At 44.3% G+C, this 17760-nt stretch overlaps 1 protein-coding gene across 2 annotated transcripts in view; it reads left to right on the plus strand.

Annotated features, from left to right (window-relative positions):
* The window catches only part of TKFC (triokinase and FMN cyclase), a 48698-nt gene extending 31296 nt beyond the window's left edge, over nt 1-17402 (plus strand). For both annotated transcript variants that reach the window (XM_073604592.1, XM_073604591.1), the window contains 4 exons: nt 8884-8987; nt 15764-15797; nt 15871-15960; nt 16044-17402. In XM_073604592.1, the coding sequence (XP_073460693.1) occupies nt 8884-8987; nt 15764-15797; nt 15871-15960; nt 16044-16202 (387 nt within the window). In that variant the 3' untranslated portion in view covers nt 16203-17402. The remainder of the gene's footprint in view (nt 1-8883; nt 8988-15763; nt 15798-15870; nt 15961-16043) is intronic.
* The last annotated feature ends 358 nt before the right edge of the window (nt 17403-17760 follow it).

Here is a 17760-nt window from a genome sequence, read left to right on the forward strand (position 1 = left end):
TACAGAGTATTGACTCAGGGGGGTTGAATACAAATGCACGCCACACTTTTCACATATTTATTTGTAAAAATATTTGAAAACCATTTATCATTTTCTTTCCACTTCACAATTATGTGTTGGTCTATCACATAAATGCTTGGTTCACACCACAGCGATGCGGGAACCCTGCAAATCCAGTACGGGTTCCCGCATCGCATGTATCCCACAGGCAGTTCACACTGCCCTATGTGAACTGCTGGGAGTGTCAATACAAAGTTAGTGACACCCCTAGATCGGTTCACATATCGCACTGCAAACTGTCAATTCAGACAGGAATCAGATCGCATGGGTGTGAACACCCATGCGATCCGATTCTGGTGCGGACCAAAAAAGCATCCTGCACGAGTTTGGTCCAAATGCAATGTAAATTCAGCCATACTATCTTTATGGCTGAATTAGCATCACACAGACCTCGCATGTGATTTGCACAGCAGTGCGGTGCAAATCACATGCAATGTCTGACATCACAGCAGTGGGTACCGGCCCAAAATCCCAATAAAATACATTTACGTTTTTAGTTGTAACATGACAAAATTTCAAGGGGTATGAATACTTTTTCAAAGCACTGTAATTTTAGAAAACTGCAACCCTTTCTGTAAGTAAAACAAAATCTGTCACTAACCTAAGCAAGTCAAACTGATGAAAAATGCATAGGCAGAGGGTACCTTCAGTGAAATTTTCTTGCCAAATTACAACTTGAAATCTTTCCGCATCTATGCTGCCCACTCATTCCTTCACTTCACTGTGGCTGGCCGGGTGCAAAGCTAGGGATACCGCTCTTCAAACAATGGGCTGCACACCAGTGATGTCACAAGAATCCGATATATTTAATTATAGGCAGCACATACTGGGAGGATTTACTAAAACTGATGCACACAAAATCTGGTGCAGCTGTGCACAGTAACCAATCAGCTTCTATCTTCAGTTCAATTGGGCATTGACAATAAAACCTGGAAGCTGATTGGTTACTATGCACAGTTGCACCAGATTCTGTGTGCATCAGTTTTAGTAAATCTCCCCCACTGTAGCCTTTCACCTTAGGTCCACCCCTCTAATGGTAGCTTTTGACTAAGCTTTTCCTGCAGGGCTGTGTTTTTTAGCCATACATATTAATAAAATCTATAACTTTTGTACACTGGAACAATCCGTGATGCGGACTATCTGTTACTAATACCCCTCTAACCCTCTAATGTATTTCACCCAGCCAGGGTTTAATTGGAGAGGTAGAATATCTCTACGATTACAGAGGCGCTACAGTAAATTGTGTGTTTATTAAAAGTCAGCAGCTACAAAAACTGTAGCTGTTGACTTTTAATAAAAAACACACTCGCCTGTTCCAGGATCCAGTGATCTGCTCACCCGAGCCGTCCCTTTGCTCAGTCTTCTCTCCCCGGTGCCAGCATCTGAACTGTGGGCGCAACCGGCTGTCACAGCTTGCTGCTTCACAGCCGGGTGCCCACTGCGCATGCACAAGCCGTCCTGTGCATTGTGAATGGTCCCACAGTTTTCTGGGACCTGTGACATGTCCCAGATGACTGCAGGGAGGAAGGGGGAGAGGAAACCAGGTACTACCCCCCCCCCCCCCCCAAAAAAAAAGTTCAATTTGGGGAAGAGGAAGGGGGGGGCCTTAAAGTGGAACTTCCCCTTTCAGTTGAAGCTCTGCTTTAAGCCCTGTTTAAGAGAAATGCATTAGGGGGTGGGTCTAAGGTGGAAGGATGCAATGTATGATGTTCATTATTTTTTTTTTTTTTGTTTCAGTGTTTTTTTATTGAAGGTTTTGCATAGTACAAACAATATGACATTTGGCAAAATATCATTACAATCTCGGAATCTATAGATCTGTTGAGATGTCTTGACAGTTTTGGTGTGCAAATAAAATACAGAAGAAGTATAAGCAAGTGATAACTTATGTAACTCAGTTAGAACAGGTACAACTTTAAGATATCTTTAAACTGTAATGGAACATCATATCCTTTTGAAGGGCTCTGTACTGCCTCGGATCGAGCGTTACTCAGTGAGATCGGGTAGTTAGCCGCATCACCCAAACACCCCCGTTGGGAACTAACTGTGTCTGGGTGGAAGCTTTCACTGCCTGGCTTTAAGGTGCCTATTACCGATCTCCTGGTTGTGTGATGCTGTCAACAGAGTGGTTTGGATATTACGTCTCTATCAAGTTAATATCATATGAGTTTTGTGTAATGGTCCTAAAATAAAGTTCTGTCTATGAGGTCAATATTTGATTATAGGGAGGAGGGGGATATACATTGGGTAAAAGGGTATAGGGGGGGGGGGGGGGGGAGACGTAATCGTGAAGATGTCTCTGGTTCATTTAATAGGTAGACGGTTCTACCCCTCAGGTCAAGGGATTCAGAAAGGAGTCTACGGTGTTCTGCGGATTCCTTAAAATGAGTGGGTATGCAGAGTTTTGCTGCATTGATCAGGTGTAGGGTGAGGGACTTTTTGTATGCCCCTTGTGGGATGGAAGTGTGGTGGAGTAAATATTGGGCTGGGGTAAAGTTCGGGGTGTATGTCGTGATGTGTGAAGTGAGACATTGTATCTCTTTCCAGTAGGGTTGGATTAGGGGGCATTCCCACCATATGTGCAACAGTGATCCGTGTGCACTGTTGCAACGCCAGCATAGTGGTGGGATGCTGGGGTGGAATCTGTGGATTTTATCGGGAGTTCTATACCACCGTGAGATACTGCTTTGATCCTCGCATGACAGAGAGGTGGTAAAGTAACCCCTTCAGCTCCTTATGCAGTTGTTATTCAAAATCCTTGACAATTGAAGTGGTATGGCTCTGCCAAACGTGGACAGCAGGTTACAACATAGTGATATTTAGCCTTGTATAGGTTTCCAATACACCGTCTATACATCAACAGTCCCGGGAGTTATTTGGCCACTCTGAGATGTCATGTGATCTGCTCCTGGCATTAACAGTATATATCATACTGTGCGGTATTTATATTCCCCATACTCTACAGAGACTCTCTGCTTTACATATCCATCTCATAAGTTACAGGAATGGACTTTGGTAAAATTCATGATTCATGCATGCGCATGCTAAATACATTTACAAGTCCCCCTGACCCATTTATCTAGCTGCAGTATCTACATAGCAATAGTGGATGTTAACCAGCGAGCTCTTTGAGTTAGATAACAACCTGTTTATATCCACTCCACTTTCCCCATCTCCCCGGGGGACCACGCATGCATAAGGTTCTTTTATTATTTTCCAAAAATATTATTTAATTCCTTTTTGATTTGGCGATTGGCCACAAGGACCTTATGCATCTGTGGGATTATAGGCGCCTGTACTGTATGATCTTTTTATGTGTCCACATGTGTGGTATTGTTTGACGTTTTTGTGTTGCTGGTTAATGGGCGTACCCTGTGCTGCTTGCACTGGACGGGCCCATTAATTTGTGTCTGGTGGATCAGCTCCATGCATGTGTCTCATTGTCAGTAGTATAATTTTTGTATATTTTAGATCTTTTCAATAAACCTTTACATTTTTACCTATATTATTTCCCCTTTATTGCCCACCATATCCATAGTAGCCACTTTTTGGACCGAGGGAGATCACTCCCTTGTGTTTCCCCTTGGTCCTTCCCCTTTTGGTATGCTTGATTTGGGTTACGGATACGGCCTCCAAATTTGGGGAGAGGCACTGGGTGAGAAACTGTGATGTTGTGATTTTTCAAAAAAGGCAGGTACTTTAAGGGTGGTCCCCCTCCCTTCCTTCTAGCCAAAAAGTTTCTGGAGTAGAGATCGTCTAATTTAACTGGTAGCTGAATTCCTAGGTAGGTGATGGCCTGTGCTTCCCAATCCGAAAGGGAAGTTATCCTGGCATTGTGCCATTAAGGAGGCTGGTAGAGAAACATTAAGGGCTCTAGATTTAGCAAAATTAATTTGAAGATTGGAGAGGGATTTGAAAAGAGAGAAGTCCTTTAGGAGATTGGGAATTGTGGTCATGGGGTCAGTGAGAAATAGAAGGATGTCATCCGCATATGCAGCCAATTTATATTAATTATCTTTGATTATGACCACTTTGATAGATGGGTTAGTTCTAAGCCTATGAAGCAAGGGTTCCAGCGTGAGAATGAATATAATGGGTGATAAGGGGCATCCCTGCCGCGTTCCGTCCGACAGGTGGCCATTGACCTTGATTCTTGCTGTTGGGGACGAGTAAAGGGTGAAAATATATTGAAGCATACGGTCTCGAAACCCCATTTTGCGTAATGCTTCCATCATATAGTCCCATGCCACTCTGTCGAACGCCTTCTCCGCATTGAGGGAAAGGAAAAAGCCCGGAATGTTAGATGATGACAGTCAGTGATGTATGCTGATGGCCTTCAGGGTGTTATCTAGGGCTTCGCGGTCCAAAGAAACCAATGTGGGGAGTAAGGGAAGTATGCGGTTCGCCAATATTTTCGCATATAATTTCACGTCGACAATTATGAGTGAAATGGGTCTATAGTTTGAAACCAATGTTGTGTGTCTGCCCTGTTTGGGTATCACAGTAATGTGGGCCTCTAGGATGCCTGGAATGTCAGTGGGGGAGGTGGGCACTGCATTAAAAGTGTTCAGAAAGTGAGGGATTAGCGTGTCTTTGAAGGTTTTGTAATAACTAGTGGAAAAGCCGCCTGGGCTTTTGCCCGGTTTCATTTGTTTACGTGCTATGATAGTTTCTTCCCATGTAAGTGGTTTGTCTAAATTTGCCGCCTTCTCGTCTGAGATGGGTTGTGGGCCATATTGGGTTAAGAAGTCCTCTATCAATTTCTTTCTGTCTTGGGTGGGGTCCGTCATCAAAGGGGTGGGTAAATTATAGAGTTTGGAATAGAATTGTTGGAATTGGTTTGCTATGCCAGTGGAAGTTTCTATTTTGCGACCTGAGGGATCTGAAATCGAGTGGATGGTTGAGGTAGCTTTTCTCTTTTGGAGGGCCCTAGCAAGTAATTTACCCGATTTGTTCCCGAATTCATAGTAAATTCTTTGAGTAAGGGCGTACTTGCGTCTGGTTGATTTTCCTAGTTCCTCAAGAAGGTCTTCTCTGGCCGTCAATAGATCTTTCAAAGTTTTTTCTGCTAGTGATTGTTTATGCTTCTTTTCCAGAGAATGAATGCGCTCCGATAGTTCAGCAATATGTGCTTGTCTAGCTTTCAGTCATTTTGCGGCGATGGAAATTAGTTCACCTCGGACGACACATTTGTGTGCGGCCCAAAGGGACATTGGGTGGATATCGGAGGAAGCATTCTCTTGAAAATAGTGCTGTAGGCATGTGGTTATATTCTCTATGTGTTCTGGCTCATTGAGGAGGGAATTGTCCAGACGCCATATCGTTGGTCTTGTGGGAATTGTAGGAAAAGTGATGGTGATGTAGATGGGATGGTGATCCGACAGGATCATAGGGTCTATGGTGGCATTTAGTAGGGAGTCTAAGTCTGTTTGGGACAGAAAGAAATAATCTATTCTTGTATATTTGCGGTGTGGTGAGGAGTAAAAGGTGAAATCTTTCGTGTTGGGATATAATGTGCGCCAAGCATCATGTAGGGTTAGATTTGCAAGCTGTGATTTGATCGCGCACAATGCTCTGAATGTTATGGAGGAGGATCCAGATGAGGAGTCAAGAGATGGGGAAAGGGCCAGATTGAAGTCTCTTCCCACGACCAGCATGCCCCTGTGGAATGAAATGAGATGTTGAAGGGTATTGCGAAAAAAGGGGACTTGCTGTCTGTTGGGGGGGCGTAAAGGTTAGCCAGTGTGATAGGTTTGTTGTGTAATTTGCCCCTGAGAAAAATGTAACGCGCATTGGTGTCGAGCAGTTTTTGGAAATTAAAATGGACACTCCCTTGGATTTGAAGACATCGTTAGTCGCGTGAAATACCGTAGGATAGAAAGAGTTGTGAAGTTTGGGGATGTTGTCCGATCTGAAATGTGTTTCCTGGAGAAACACCACATCAGCCTTGGCCTTTTTTAAAAGCAGAAGCAGCTGTGACCTTTTTTCAGGGGTGTTGAGTCCTCAGATGTTTAGTGAGTATAGCTTGAAGGTAGGGGACCAGCCCTGTCTTCTAAAGGAAAGTTGTCGGAAGGGTACAGAGTGGAGGTGGAGAATGCCGACCCTAGGGAGGCCCACTCCACTCTACACTACTGTGAGGGGGTTGGGAAAGACCAGTCGGGGAAGAAGGAGGTGTGTACCAGGGTGACCCGTCGCTGACACCTCCATCGACCGGTATATAGGTAAATATTTGGAAAGCGTGCAGCGTGGAAAAATACAACTTTGCCAGAGGTCAGGTTCTATAAGTCAGGGGACCCGGACAGGCGATCAGAACTGCCACATTAGTCTGACGGGATGAACGTTACAGGGGACATAGCGGGGTTTGAATCAGTCTGCAGTCTGATCAAGACAATCCAGCTAAGGAGAAGCCTGGAAGGAAGATTGGGATATCTGTATGTTAAGTCTCAATAAAACATACACTGTACGTTTCCGACTGTTGAAATAGTGTGAAAACTTAGAGATAGGAATACAAGGTGAGCCTCAGACCCAAGTTTATTAGGCTCTAGCATTGTGGAATGAATCTGCACGGATAACGTGTGAGTGTGTTCCGTAATTACGAAGGATAGATGTAGGTTTGGTGCAACCTTAATTATCGTGGGTGAGCAAAATGGCTACCAAGTGTTCGGTGGCTAATCAGGGTCATTTATCCCCTTCTTTGGAACTGTAGGGAAGCCCATTAAGTTATCCTTTTTACCTGAAATGTAGCTATTGTCAAGGGTAGGGATTCAAGACGCCCTCCTGTAGTGAGGATCATAAAGCTGCCCCTGTGACATTATGATAAACCGATAACCCTGTAGCTAGCGATGGGTGATTATGTCCTTACCAGGTAGGGTCTATGAAATTAATCTGGAATGCATAGCCGAGCGAGCCTACTGGAGCCCCCAAGGAAGGCGGTGGCAACCCTCCCGCGATCCACACTGATTGGGGGGGGGGGGGGGACGGGGCAACCCGGGGTCCGATGTGGGGGCCTGTACCATGTATATAAGTGTTGGAGGGGATCCTTCAATGTATAAGTTTCCCCATTTGCGGTTACAGGTTGAAGTGCTTATAAGGGGGATCCAGCAAGCCCGCTCCTGCTAATCCTGTGATACCCGTACATTCAGAATCAGCTCCAATCAGGTGGGAGGCCTAATATTGCACCATATTCCACAGCATTTTCATACCCACTTTTCCATTTAATAGAGAGACATGGGCTAATCAGAGTCCGGACTGTACAAAACCTGTAAACCTGAAAAGGATAAGAGCAAACCTGAACATATTTAGCTAATGTATCTGTGGGTATACGAGTCCTTAATCAGTACAGAAGGTCTGGTGTTTATAAGAAGGGCACCGTGTCTCCAGGAGGTGGCAGGACAGCAGCATGGTTGTCAGTTGTGTGTTCTGCCTATTCCTTTAGAAGACTGCCCAGAAAAAATAGTCAATACTCCCATGGGGCCTTGGCATTTTTTTTCTGGTATATGTGGATGTCAGCGCCTCCATGTGACAGTTGGATCCTGTTCCTTGCTTTACGGAGTATGTCTTCCTTCAGCTTGTAGTCCACCAGGCAGCACACCACATCTCTGGGGGGGGTCTGTATCTCTCCCCCTGGGTCTAAGCGCGCGATGGATGCGCTCCATTTCCACTTTTGTCTGCGCTGGTCTGTCTAATAAGTCATTAAACAGGCTAGTAATGGCGCCTGTAAGCTGTTCAGCTTCTACTGCTTCGGGAAGACCTCTGACCCGCAGATAATGGCGCCTACCTCTGTTATCGAGGTCCTCCACATGGCGCTGGAGGTCTCTCAGTTGCAGAGTGTGGGTATCAATCTTCTGGGTCACTCGGCGGAGGACCGTTCCATGCTGTGCTGCGACCTTTTCCACCTCCTGCACCCTGTCAGCAATGGCACGTATATCTAGGCGCAGGTCTGCAATGGCCGCTGTCAGATTGTCCTTAATATCTGCAGCCACTGTTCTCAGATCAAGGAGGCTGGGATGTTGTTGTTGGTGGGCTGCATGATACCCTGGCTCTGATGTGGATATGACAGGCTTAGGTGTGCGATTGGGATGCCGCTGTGTGCTGTGAGGGACTCTGGCAGGAAGCCGCCATGTTGTTTCTCTGGGTCCTGAACAGCTTGGGGAGATTTTGGCTCAGACCGCTCGGTTGTCTGCGCAGTGAGCGGGAGGCGGAGGAGTTCCGCGATGCTGCCCCCATTGTTAGGCGTGTGGCAGAGCTGTATGAGGCTGTGAGAGCGGGGAGGATGGATAGCGGCGGGAGCTCTTCTCTCAGGCGTCCATCTTCCCTAGAGGTCAAGCCACGCCCCCATGATGTTCATTATTAACTTGTCTGATACTTGTGACACCCCCTTGTCAAAATGCTAAGTAGATGCAGAGATATATACAGCTAGAGCTACATGCAAATTTGAACTTTTCCTGAAGATGTCAAGTGTGGTCTATCCTCCTCTTGCCCCACCAATCTTGGATGGCAGTCTAATTTACATATAGAGTACCTAAAGAGGCAGAAGAGTGACAGACCTCATCAGTAAAAAAAACAGCATGCTTATGTAATGAGCCACCCAAAACTGAAATTCTGTATGCGTGAGCTTACACCAGAATAAGGACCCTCCCTCTGCCCCAGAAGATTGGGTGTTCAGGAACTTTCTGCCGCATTGTAGATGAAACAAGTTAGTTTCCATTCACCACTTCTCTAACACATTAGATTAGTAACAATTGTTTATAATGGAGATGTGAAATTCTAGCCTTCATCATGCATGTAGATGAGTATTTACTAATATGTAGTTTGTTCCTTTAGCTGTATAGTCTGTTTTTGATGGCTGCAACTAGACCCTTGGAGAATGACTCAGGAGCAGAGGCCTGGGCAGCTGCAATGGATGCTGGGATCGAAGCCATGAAAAGGTAAAAGTCAAAGACTGCAAGGAGGAAATATCTGAAGGGACAATTGTCAGTGTGTCAATCATGGTTTGTGGGCTTTAATAGAAAGCTGAAAGTATAGCTGAGATTACTCCATCCTGATCCATCTGCAGATTTGGCAAGAAGCTGTAGGGCTCCACAGATCCTAGCAACAAGTAGCGAGCTGTATTTCAGGAAAAGTGGAACTGAACTCAGAAAGTGAAGGTCTGCTATGTTATTTGGAAGATTTAGAAATGTTAATTTTGCCTTGGCAGTACCCTGAAAAAATGTACCCTTTGTCTGCAATTCTTCCTTTTAAAAATAGCAGTGCACTTCCTGCTATGTGACACTGTCTAGGCAATCCTGTACTTACAGCTTCATAGCTGTACATCTGCAGTGTGAGATTTACTAAACCCACAACAGTAAAATCAGTGTGTGTATATGCAATAAAGAATGCTTGTTATACGCGCTGTGAAACCTGTGGGGTTAATCCTCTGTATTGTGTAAAAAAGACTGTTTGATCCTGTCTCCTCTGATCCTCCCCTTCTTTTAGAGTCCCCCAAATCATCTCCAGGTGGTACAGAACCTTGGGGACAAGCTGCACATGCTCAGTTTGGTGTGTATTGCTAATAAGTTTTTTTTTTTCTTGGGAGCGTGCATGTGATCACCACAGGGCCAATTGGCACTGTCCAAACAGAGGGTCAGGGTACCTGCATCCTCATAGAACAATCATGGGAGAATGAACACTTCTACAAGCTTTAACCAGACACTGATAGAAGTCACATGACTCCTACTGTATATACTGCTGATGAGAAAAGGTACTTAGCCGTTTATATTTACTAAAACTATTGCATTTCAATGTTCTGTGTACTGTGGGAGACCAAATATTGTAAATGCAGGGTCCTGGGTTTAGTAAACCAATGCCCTAGCAATCCCCCACTATATTAGTATTGCTAATATATTCTATAAGTATAACCCTCTGATGTTGACCTTTGTGGTGTTCTCACTGCCACATCCTGACAGAGCAGGGCAGCGTTCAAATGCCGCTGTGTTGTCATGAGAAGCTGTGTATGCTTCAGGCCAAACTACCTTCTGCTGCATAACACCGCCCCAGGCTGTAAAAATCAGTCATACACAGCAGCTGCAGGTATTAGTTCCCAGAGAGGTCATCAGCTCTCACATTCATTGTATTGGTCACAAGAGCTATGAAGCCACACTTCCAATGTTAGCACTGAAATCAATCAAATCAACTAAAGTTTATAAACATGGTATATCCCACACCATAAAATGTGATCTAAATTCTAGTGAGTGATCTTCCAGTAAAGCACCAAATGCCACCACCACTGTGGCTTTCCTGAAGACGCGGTTTGCGAAACTAGACAGAAGCCTAGGGGGCGTCATCACTTCCAGCTTACTTCTGACGTCACGTCCAAACTGAACTTTCTGGCGGTGGAACGCACACCGATCCCAGGAGGGAGAAGTGGCAGAATTTAGACCATTAAAGCTGTATACATTTATGCCGAGTCAGGGCATAGTTACATGTACTGTAAGACCCCTTTTACACTGGTGTGGTTCGGGCGTTAGCAGTACAGTGTCGCTAGTTTTAGCGGCGCTTTACCGCTGTTATAACAGTGTTTTTTGGCCGCTAGCGGAGCGCTTTTAACCCCCGCTAGCGACCGAAGAAAGAGTTAACAGCGCCCATGTTGTGGTGCTGCCAAAGCACTTTGCAGGCGCTTCGGTAGCACTGCCCACACTTCAATGGTCAGGGCGTTTTGGGAATGGTGTATACACACCGCTCCCACACCGCCACCGCCCCAAAGATGCTGCTGCAAGTGCACCGCCCCAGTGTGAAAGCACTCGGGCTTTTACACTGGGGTGGTTTGAGAGGCGCTTTACAGGCGCTATTTTTATTGCTAAAAGGCCTGAAAAGCGCCCCAGTGTGAAAGGGATCTTAAGTGCAATACTCTTTATTATCTCAAAATCTAGTGCAATAAAATACTATACCATAATATTTTCTTCGGCTTACTTTATTGTGGTCATCTCCTTTTGAAGGGAGAATGACTGACAGATATAGGACAATATTGGAAGATCTGATGGTGAGACTGTGATGGATTTGGATAGGTCATCAAATATCCCAAAGTTCTTATTGACCTTCATTCATTTAGAGGTCACTGGAGTGACAGTGAGTGTTCACTTCTCACAGTGGTGGTGGCTTTTGGTGCTTTACTGGAAGATCACTCACCAGAATTTAAGAAGATCACATTTCATGGTGTGGGATATACCACATTTATTTATGGACTTTTTTAGTTGATTTTAACATATGGTAATAAGGTTGTATTAGCGCCGTTTACTTTTTTGGGTTTAATGTTATAATAGTATTTTACTTTAACCACTTCACGCCCGTGCTATAGCCGAAAGACAGCTGCAGCGTGGGCGCTAACTGCCGGGTGGCCGTCCCTGGACGTCCAGCTGTTTACTTCCGCGATGCGCGCACCCGCGGGCGCGCATCGGGGACGTTCTGTGTTGGCCGTGTCACTTGGACACAGCCAGTCACAGATCGCCGTAAACGGCCAATCACAGCGGCCGTTTACAGCGCGATCGCAGCTTCCAATGGGAGATGATCTCAAATGTAAACATATGAGATCATTTCTCATTGCCGGCTCTCCCTCCTCACACAGAGACCGCATGTGAGGAGGGAGAGCGACCCGTGCTAAAGATTGTGAAATTGTGAGTTTACAAAAACACATATACAGTGCCCACAGTACCTGCCAATGCCATCTGCCAGTCCCATCTGCCAGTGCCACCTGCCATCAGTTCCATCTGTCAGTGCAACCCGTCAGTACCATCTGTTATCAGTGTTACCAGTGCCACGTATCAGTGTCACGTAAGAGTGCCAGCTATCATCAGTGTCACTTGTCATCAGTGCCTTCTGTCTTTACCGAAAATGGCTAGAAGATTATATTCAGCTGAGGAGGCGTACAATATTCTTGCGGGCGACAAGAGCAATGGGGAGCTCTCCTCTTCGGATTCCTCCTCATTTTCAGATTCTGAGTACTGGTGAGGAGGCGGTGCCATCCACCAGCACCGCAGTACCTCGGCAAAGGCCACGTACCAGTGGGGTGTCACCTCAGTCCCAAAGGGTTAGGTCCCATGCCAGCCTTCCCTATTCCCTTCAGAACCCCTTGTGGCTGCCACCTAATTCAGGAGACGCTAACGTTCCCCCTTTCACTGCCCAGCCAGGAGTCCAGGTGGAAAAAAAAAATTTTCCCGATAGACTTTTTCTATTTAATTTTTACTGAGGATATGCTTGCATCAATTGTGGCCCAGTGCAACCTGTATGCACAACAATTTATAGCAAGTAACCCAACGTCCTTCTATGCCCGTCCCTACGAGTGGAGAGACCTAACAGTGGAGGAGTTTAAAATTTTTTTGGGCCTCACATTCTGTATGGGACTAAACAGAAAAAATGAATTACGTTCGTATTGGTCTACCCTCCCCATCTACCACATGCCCATCTTTTCCTCAGTAATGCCCAGGACCAGATATCTCATGATTATGAGATTCCTACACTATAACGACAATACCCAGTGCCCTCCCCGAAATCACCCAAATTTTGACAAGCTTTATAAAATTCGGCCGCTAATAAATTATTTTTCTGAAATCTTTCCCCAGTTGTTTACCCCAGACCAACACATATGTGTGGATGAGTCCCTTATCAAATTTTCTGGCAGGCTGGGCTTAAAACAATTTATTCCCACCAAAAGGGTCCGCTATGGGGTGAAGATGTACAAATTGTGCGATCGAGCTACAGGGTATACCTATGCCTTCATGGTATACGAAGGGAAGGACACCCAACTACATCCCCCTAATTGCCCAGAATACATTGGATCAAGCGGGAAAGTCGTTTGGCAACTCCTAAACCCACTCCTGGAGAAAGGCTACCATGTGTATGTGGACAATTTTTATTCTAGTTTGCCCCTGTTCCGAAACCTTCACAGAAAGAACACTCCAGCATGCGGCACCGTAAGGACGAACCGGAATGGCTTTCCTCAAAGCCTCGTCAACAAGAAGTTAAGAAGAGGGGAGGCGGCGAGCTTACGGAATGAGGAAATTCTGGCTGTGAAGTGGAGGGACAGAAGGGACGTCTACATGCTTTCTTCGATCCACAACAATACATTTGTTGAGATCACCAGGAGGAATGGCCCAATCCAAAAGCCAACATGAATCCATGAATACAACATGTTCATGGGGGGTGTCGACTTCAACGACCAGATGCTCGAACCCTACCTTTCCACTAGAAGAACATACCAGTGGTATAAAAAAGTTTCAATTTATTTGTTTAACTTGGCCATATACAACACCTATGTAATCTATCGCAACTCCACTGAAAGACCCAAACCCTTCCTTGGCTACCAGGAAGAAATCACCACTGCCCTTATATACCTGAACGGCCCACCAGAAAACATTAGATGCCATGTGATTAGCAGACTCTCTGAACGCCACTTTCCCGATAAAATCCCTCCCAGACGAACAGGCCAAAAACATCAGAAAAAATACCGGGAGTGAGAAGAGACACCACTTATCATTGTCCCCAATGTCCTTCCCAACCAGGCCTCTGCATAGTTGACTGTTTCCACCATTACCATACTTCACTAAATTATTAGTGAAGTATGGTAAACATAACCCTCACTTCCTGCCATTTACCTTTTATGCCTCTGCTTGCTCTGTAACTGACCCTGGTTTGTTATTCGACCATGCTTCTGCCTACCGATTCTGTTTATACCTCTGCCTCATCTGGAACTGACCCTGGCTTGTTATTCGACCACGCTTCTGCCTACTGATTCTGTACATACCTCTGCCTGATCTGGAACCGACCCTGAACTGTTTGACCATGCCTCTTGCCTGCCTCTTGGACTGATCTTGTACCCTGCCAGTGGACTAGTGGGATTCAGAACACAGGAGTCTCACATATGTGAGGGGCTCCAGAATTGTTTTTCTGGATGAAGAAAACAATTTAATTTGTTTTCTCATTTCTAGATTAGGGTCTGGAGACTAGGAGGCTTCAAAGAGATTTGGGTGGGAGAAGCCTCTACCCCTGTCCCCATTCTGTTCTGAACGAGGCCCTACTTCTGCCTGCTGCCTGTAAGACCTATGCCATCATTCCTCTGCCTGTCGCATGAACTGACCACACCACATGGACCTGCCTACTACTAGGACCAATATATTGGTGCTGCTGACAATCTCTGCCTGCGCTGACCCTGGACTGTATATGGACAGTATCCCTGCCTGCTGCCTGTACTGACTATGGACAGTATTCCTGCCTGTTGCATGGAAAATTGCCTTCGCTTTTGCTGACCAAGTCCCTGCCTGCTGCCTGGACCAGTGCTATCCTCCTGTGTACAACTGCACTACTACAACCACAGGTAATCTTTTGTTTACTCTTTGCTCAGCATAATGTATTTTGGGGTGTATTTCTTGGTATGTGAATGCTATGTGTCCCTGGAACACCTGACGGTGTTCCTTGCATGTTGGATCTATGTATGTGGCCAGGCTGTGTAAAAGTCTCACACATGTCGTCATACTCAGGAGGAGTAGCGGAATGTATTTTGGGGTGTCATTTTTGCTATGTACATGCTATGTGTTGGAAATATCTTATAAATGCACAACTTTGCGTAAAAAAAAAAAAAAATGCGTTTTCATTTTTTTTCCACATTTTCCAAAAACTTCTGGAAAAAAATGAACCGTTCAAAAAGACTCATTATGCCTCATAGATTATACGTTGGGGTGTTAGCTTTCCAAAATGGGGTCATTTTGTGGGTGTTTCTATTGTCCTGGTGCTCCAGGGCCTTCAAAAGTGTAATAGGTGGTTGAGAAATGAGATGTGTAATTTATGCTCCTAGAACGCCTGATGGTGCTATTTCAATATTGGGCCTCTGTATGTGGCCAGGCTGTGTAAAAGTCTCACACATTTGGTATTGCCATACTCAGGAGGAGTAGCAGAATGTATTTTGGGGTGTCATTTGTGGTATACACAGGCCATGTGAGAGAAATGACCTATTACAATGACAATTTTGTGGAAAAAAAAATAAAAATCTTCATTTTGCAAAGAATTGTGGGAAAAAATGACAACATCAAAAACCTCACAATGCATCTTACTAAATACCTTGGAATGTCTACTTTCAAAAAAGGGATCATTTGGGGGGTATTTGTACTTTCCTGGCTTGTTCGGGTCGCAAGAAATGAGATAGGCCGTCAGTAGATCAGGTGTGATTAATTTTTTATGATTTGCACCACAGCTTGTAGACTCTCTAACTTTCACACAGACCAAATAATATCCACTAATTTTGGGTTATTTTTTAACCAAAGATATGTATCAGTATAAATTGTGGCCAAAATTTCCGAAGAAAAAATAATAATTTGCAAAAATGTATCACATAAACTAAGAAAAATGCGTTTATTTTTTCATTTATAGCGCAAAAAATTAAAAACCCTGAGGTGATCAAATACCACCAAAAGAAAGCTCTATTTGTATGAAAAAAAGGACAAAAAATTCATTTGGGTACAGTATTACATGACTGAGTAATTTGTCATTCAAAGTGTGACAGCGCTGAAAGCTGAAAATTGGTCTGGGCGGGGGGGTGGGGGGGGGTTTAAGTGCCCAGTTGTCAAGTGGTTAAGAAAGGCAGCTTCATTGTTTATTTCATAGGGGATCAGGTGCCTTTGTATGGTTATTATTCTAAGCTGTAGTACACGTATTAATTTTTCTTTCTGTGCCCACTTAGATATGGAGGAGCAGAGGTTGGAGATAGAACAATGGTAAGTACCTTTTCAGCATTTATCTCTGCCCATTTGCCTCTCAATATTTTACGCAATATGGTTTGTATTGTAGCTAGACTCTCTGTGTGCTGCAAACAGTGTCCTCAAATCACTAAAAGACCCTGGCTCTGATGTAATGGAGATCCTCAGCAATGCAGTGAAGGTAACGTTTATAATCACATACATGGTATGTTGAAGAGCAATCTCTGGTAATGTACTGTGGTCACCTAATGGCATTCTTTACAGAGAGCTTCTGATGCTGCAGAAGACACAAAACACATGACGGCTGGAGCAGGCAGGGCCAGTTACATCGGATCTTCTACTCTCAACCGACCAGACCCTGGAGCCAAAGCTGCTGCTGCCATCTTGAAGGCTATATGGGAGGGGTTAAAGGAAAATGCTTAGAATATGGTTTCATTGTCATATTAACATTAATTAACGTTAATGTGGCTTCTGCTTTTCCTGCTGATTTATCCAGTTCTCCCTTTCATCCTTTTATAGTTAGCAGTTTTTCAACTCTTGCCAAAGATTTTTACTCGATATTAGAGTGGGAAGAGTTAGAATGTCCGTCTGGTTTTATAACTTTGGTAAGATGACTTCCTTTTTCTGTGGTGACCATTCCCAGACCATTGACCAATTACATATTGTGGTATCTGGGAGTGAATGAAAGAAATCGTGTGCAAATGCAAGCAGTTTCCAAGGTTATAGAAAATCGGTGAGTTCCTGCTAAGTACATGTTTTCAAAGTTAATTTAAGGGTGAGTTCTCCCTTTTTGATTTTCTTCTGGCTTGAAACTTTATTTGGTCTTTTTTTTTTTTTTTTTTTTTTTTTTTTTTTTTTTTTTTTTAGAAGCAAACGAAATGGAGTACCAAATATTTCCACCCATAGTTAAAGTGGAACTTCAGTCATTTTTTCAACTTTCCATCTATTAAATCTTCTGCCCGTGTTGTTTAATTTTGGATAGTAAAACATTTTTTCTGCCAGTAAATACCTTATACAGCCCACTTTCTGTTTCTTGTCTGGTAAAAAGCCTAAGCTTATGACATCATGCACAGCTCTCTCTAACTCTTGTGAGAGTTTGCCAGGAAGGGAGGGGGGATGAGTCATAAGAGGACCAATGAGAGCTGCAGGTGTGCCTCTGTGTAAATCCAGGAAGTGAACAAGCAGCAGCTTCAGCTGCCCACAGTTAAAATGGATGCAGTCAGACTCGATGGAGGGAGATTTCTGCAGCATATTTAAACATGTTTTTATTACAAATTATGTGAGCTGACTGTAGTTCCTCTTTAAAGTTTCATCAGAATAAACACACAATTGATTTGTTTTGTTGTTGCTTTTAAAAAGTAACAAAGGATTACAAGACCAAGCATTGCAGACTTACACTATGCAAGTGAAAATCAGGTGTATTAGTATAATTGTGTTGAGGTGGCAACATATATATTACTTAATGACCGTTTGGAAATTGCTCTCTAAATATGCATATTTTTCAATTAGAACCAAATGTACACTTCAGACCAAACTGTGCAGTTGAAACTTGTAACATCAGCCAACATAATATTTTCTGCTACATTCCTGACATCATTCCAATAAATAAAACTGTTGAAATGACATGCTGTTGTGATTTATTCACCGAGGGAATATATATATAAAAAATGTAATTATTTTATTAACCACTTCCAGGCCAAGGATGTCATATGAGGTCTTTGACTTTGAGTGGGGATATCTGAAGGATGCCTGCAGCTGCATATCATCTTTTAGAGCCGGCGATTCTGTGCACGTAAGAATGATCATAGTGGCAGATCAGTCGCTTGTTTATTCATTCATTACAGGTGGAGGGAGGGGACAACACCCCGGTGCTTCTCCCGACTCGCCTGTACGATCGGCGAGTAGGAGAATGAATCCGCCACTGCCGGAAGTTGATCATAGAGATTTCCGGTGACCAGATGGTCCCCAGTCATCTCTATGA

The sequence above is a fragment of the Aquarana catesbeiana genome, linkage group LG11 (assembly GCF_042186555.1).
Source record: "Aquarana catesbeiana isolate 2022-GZ linkage group LG11, ASM4218655v1, whole genome shotgun sequence".
NCBI classification, from domain to species: domain Eukaryota; kingdom Metazoa; phylum Chordata; class Amphibia; order Anura; family Ranidae; genus Aquarana; species Aquarana catesbeiana.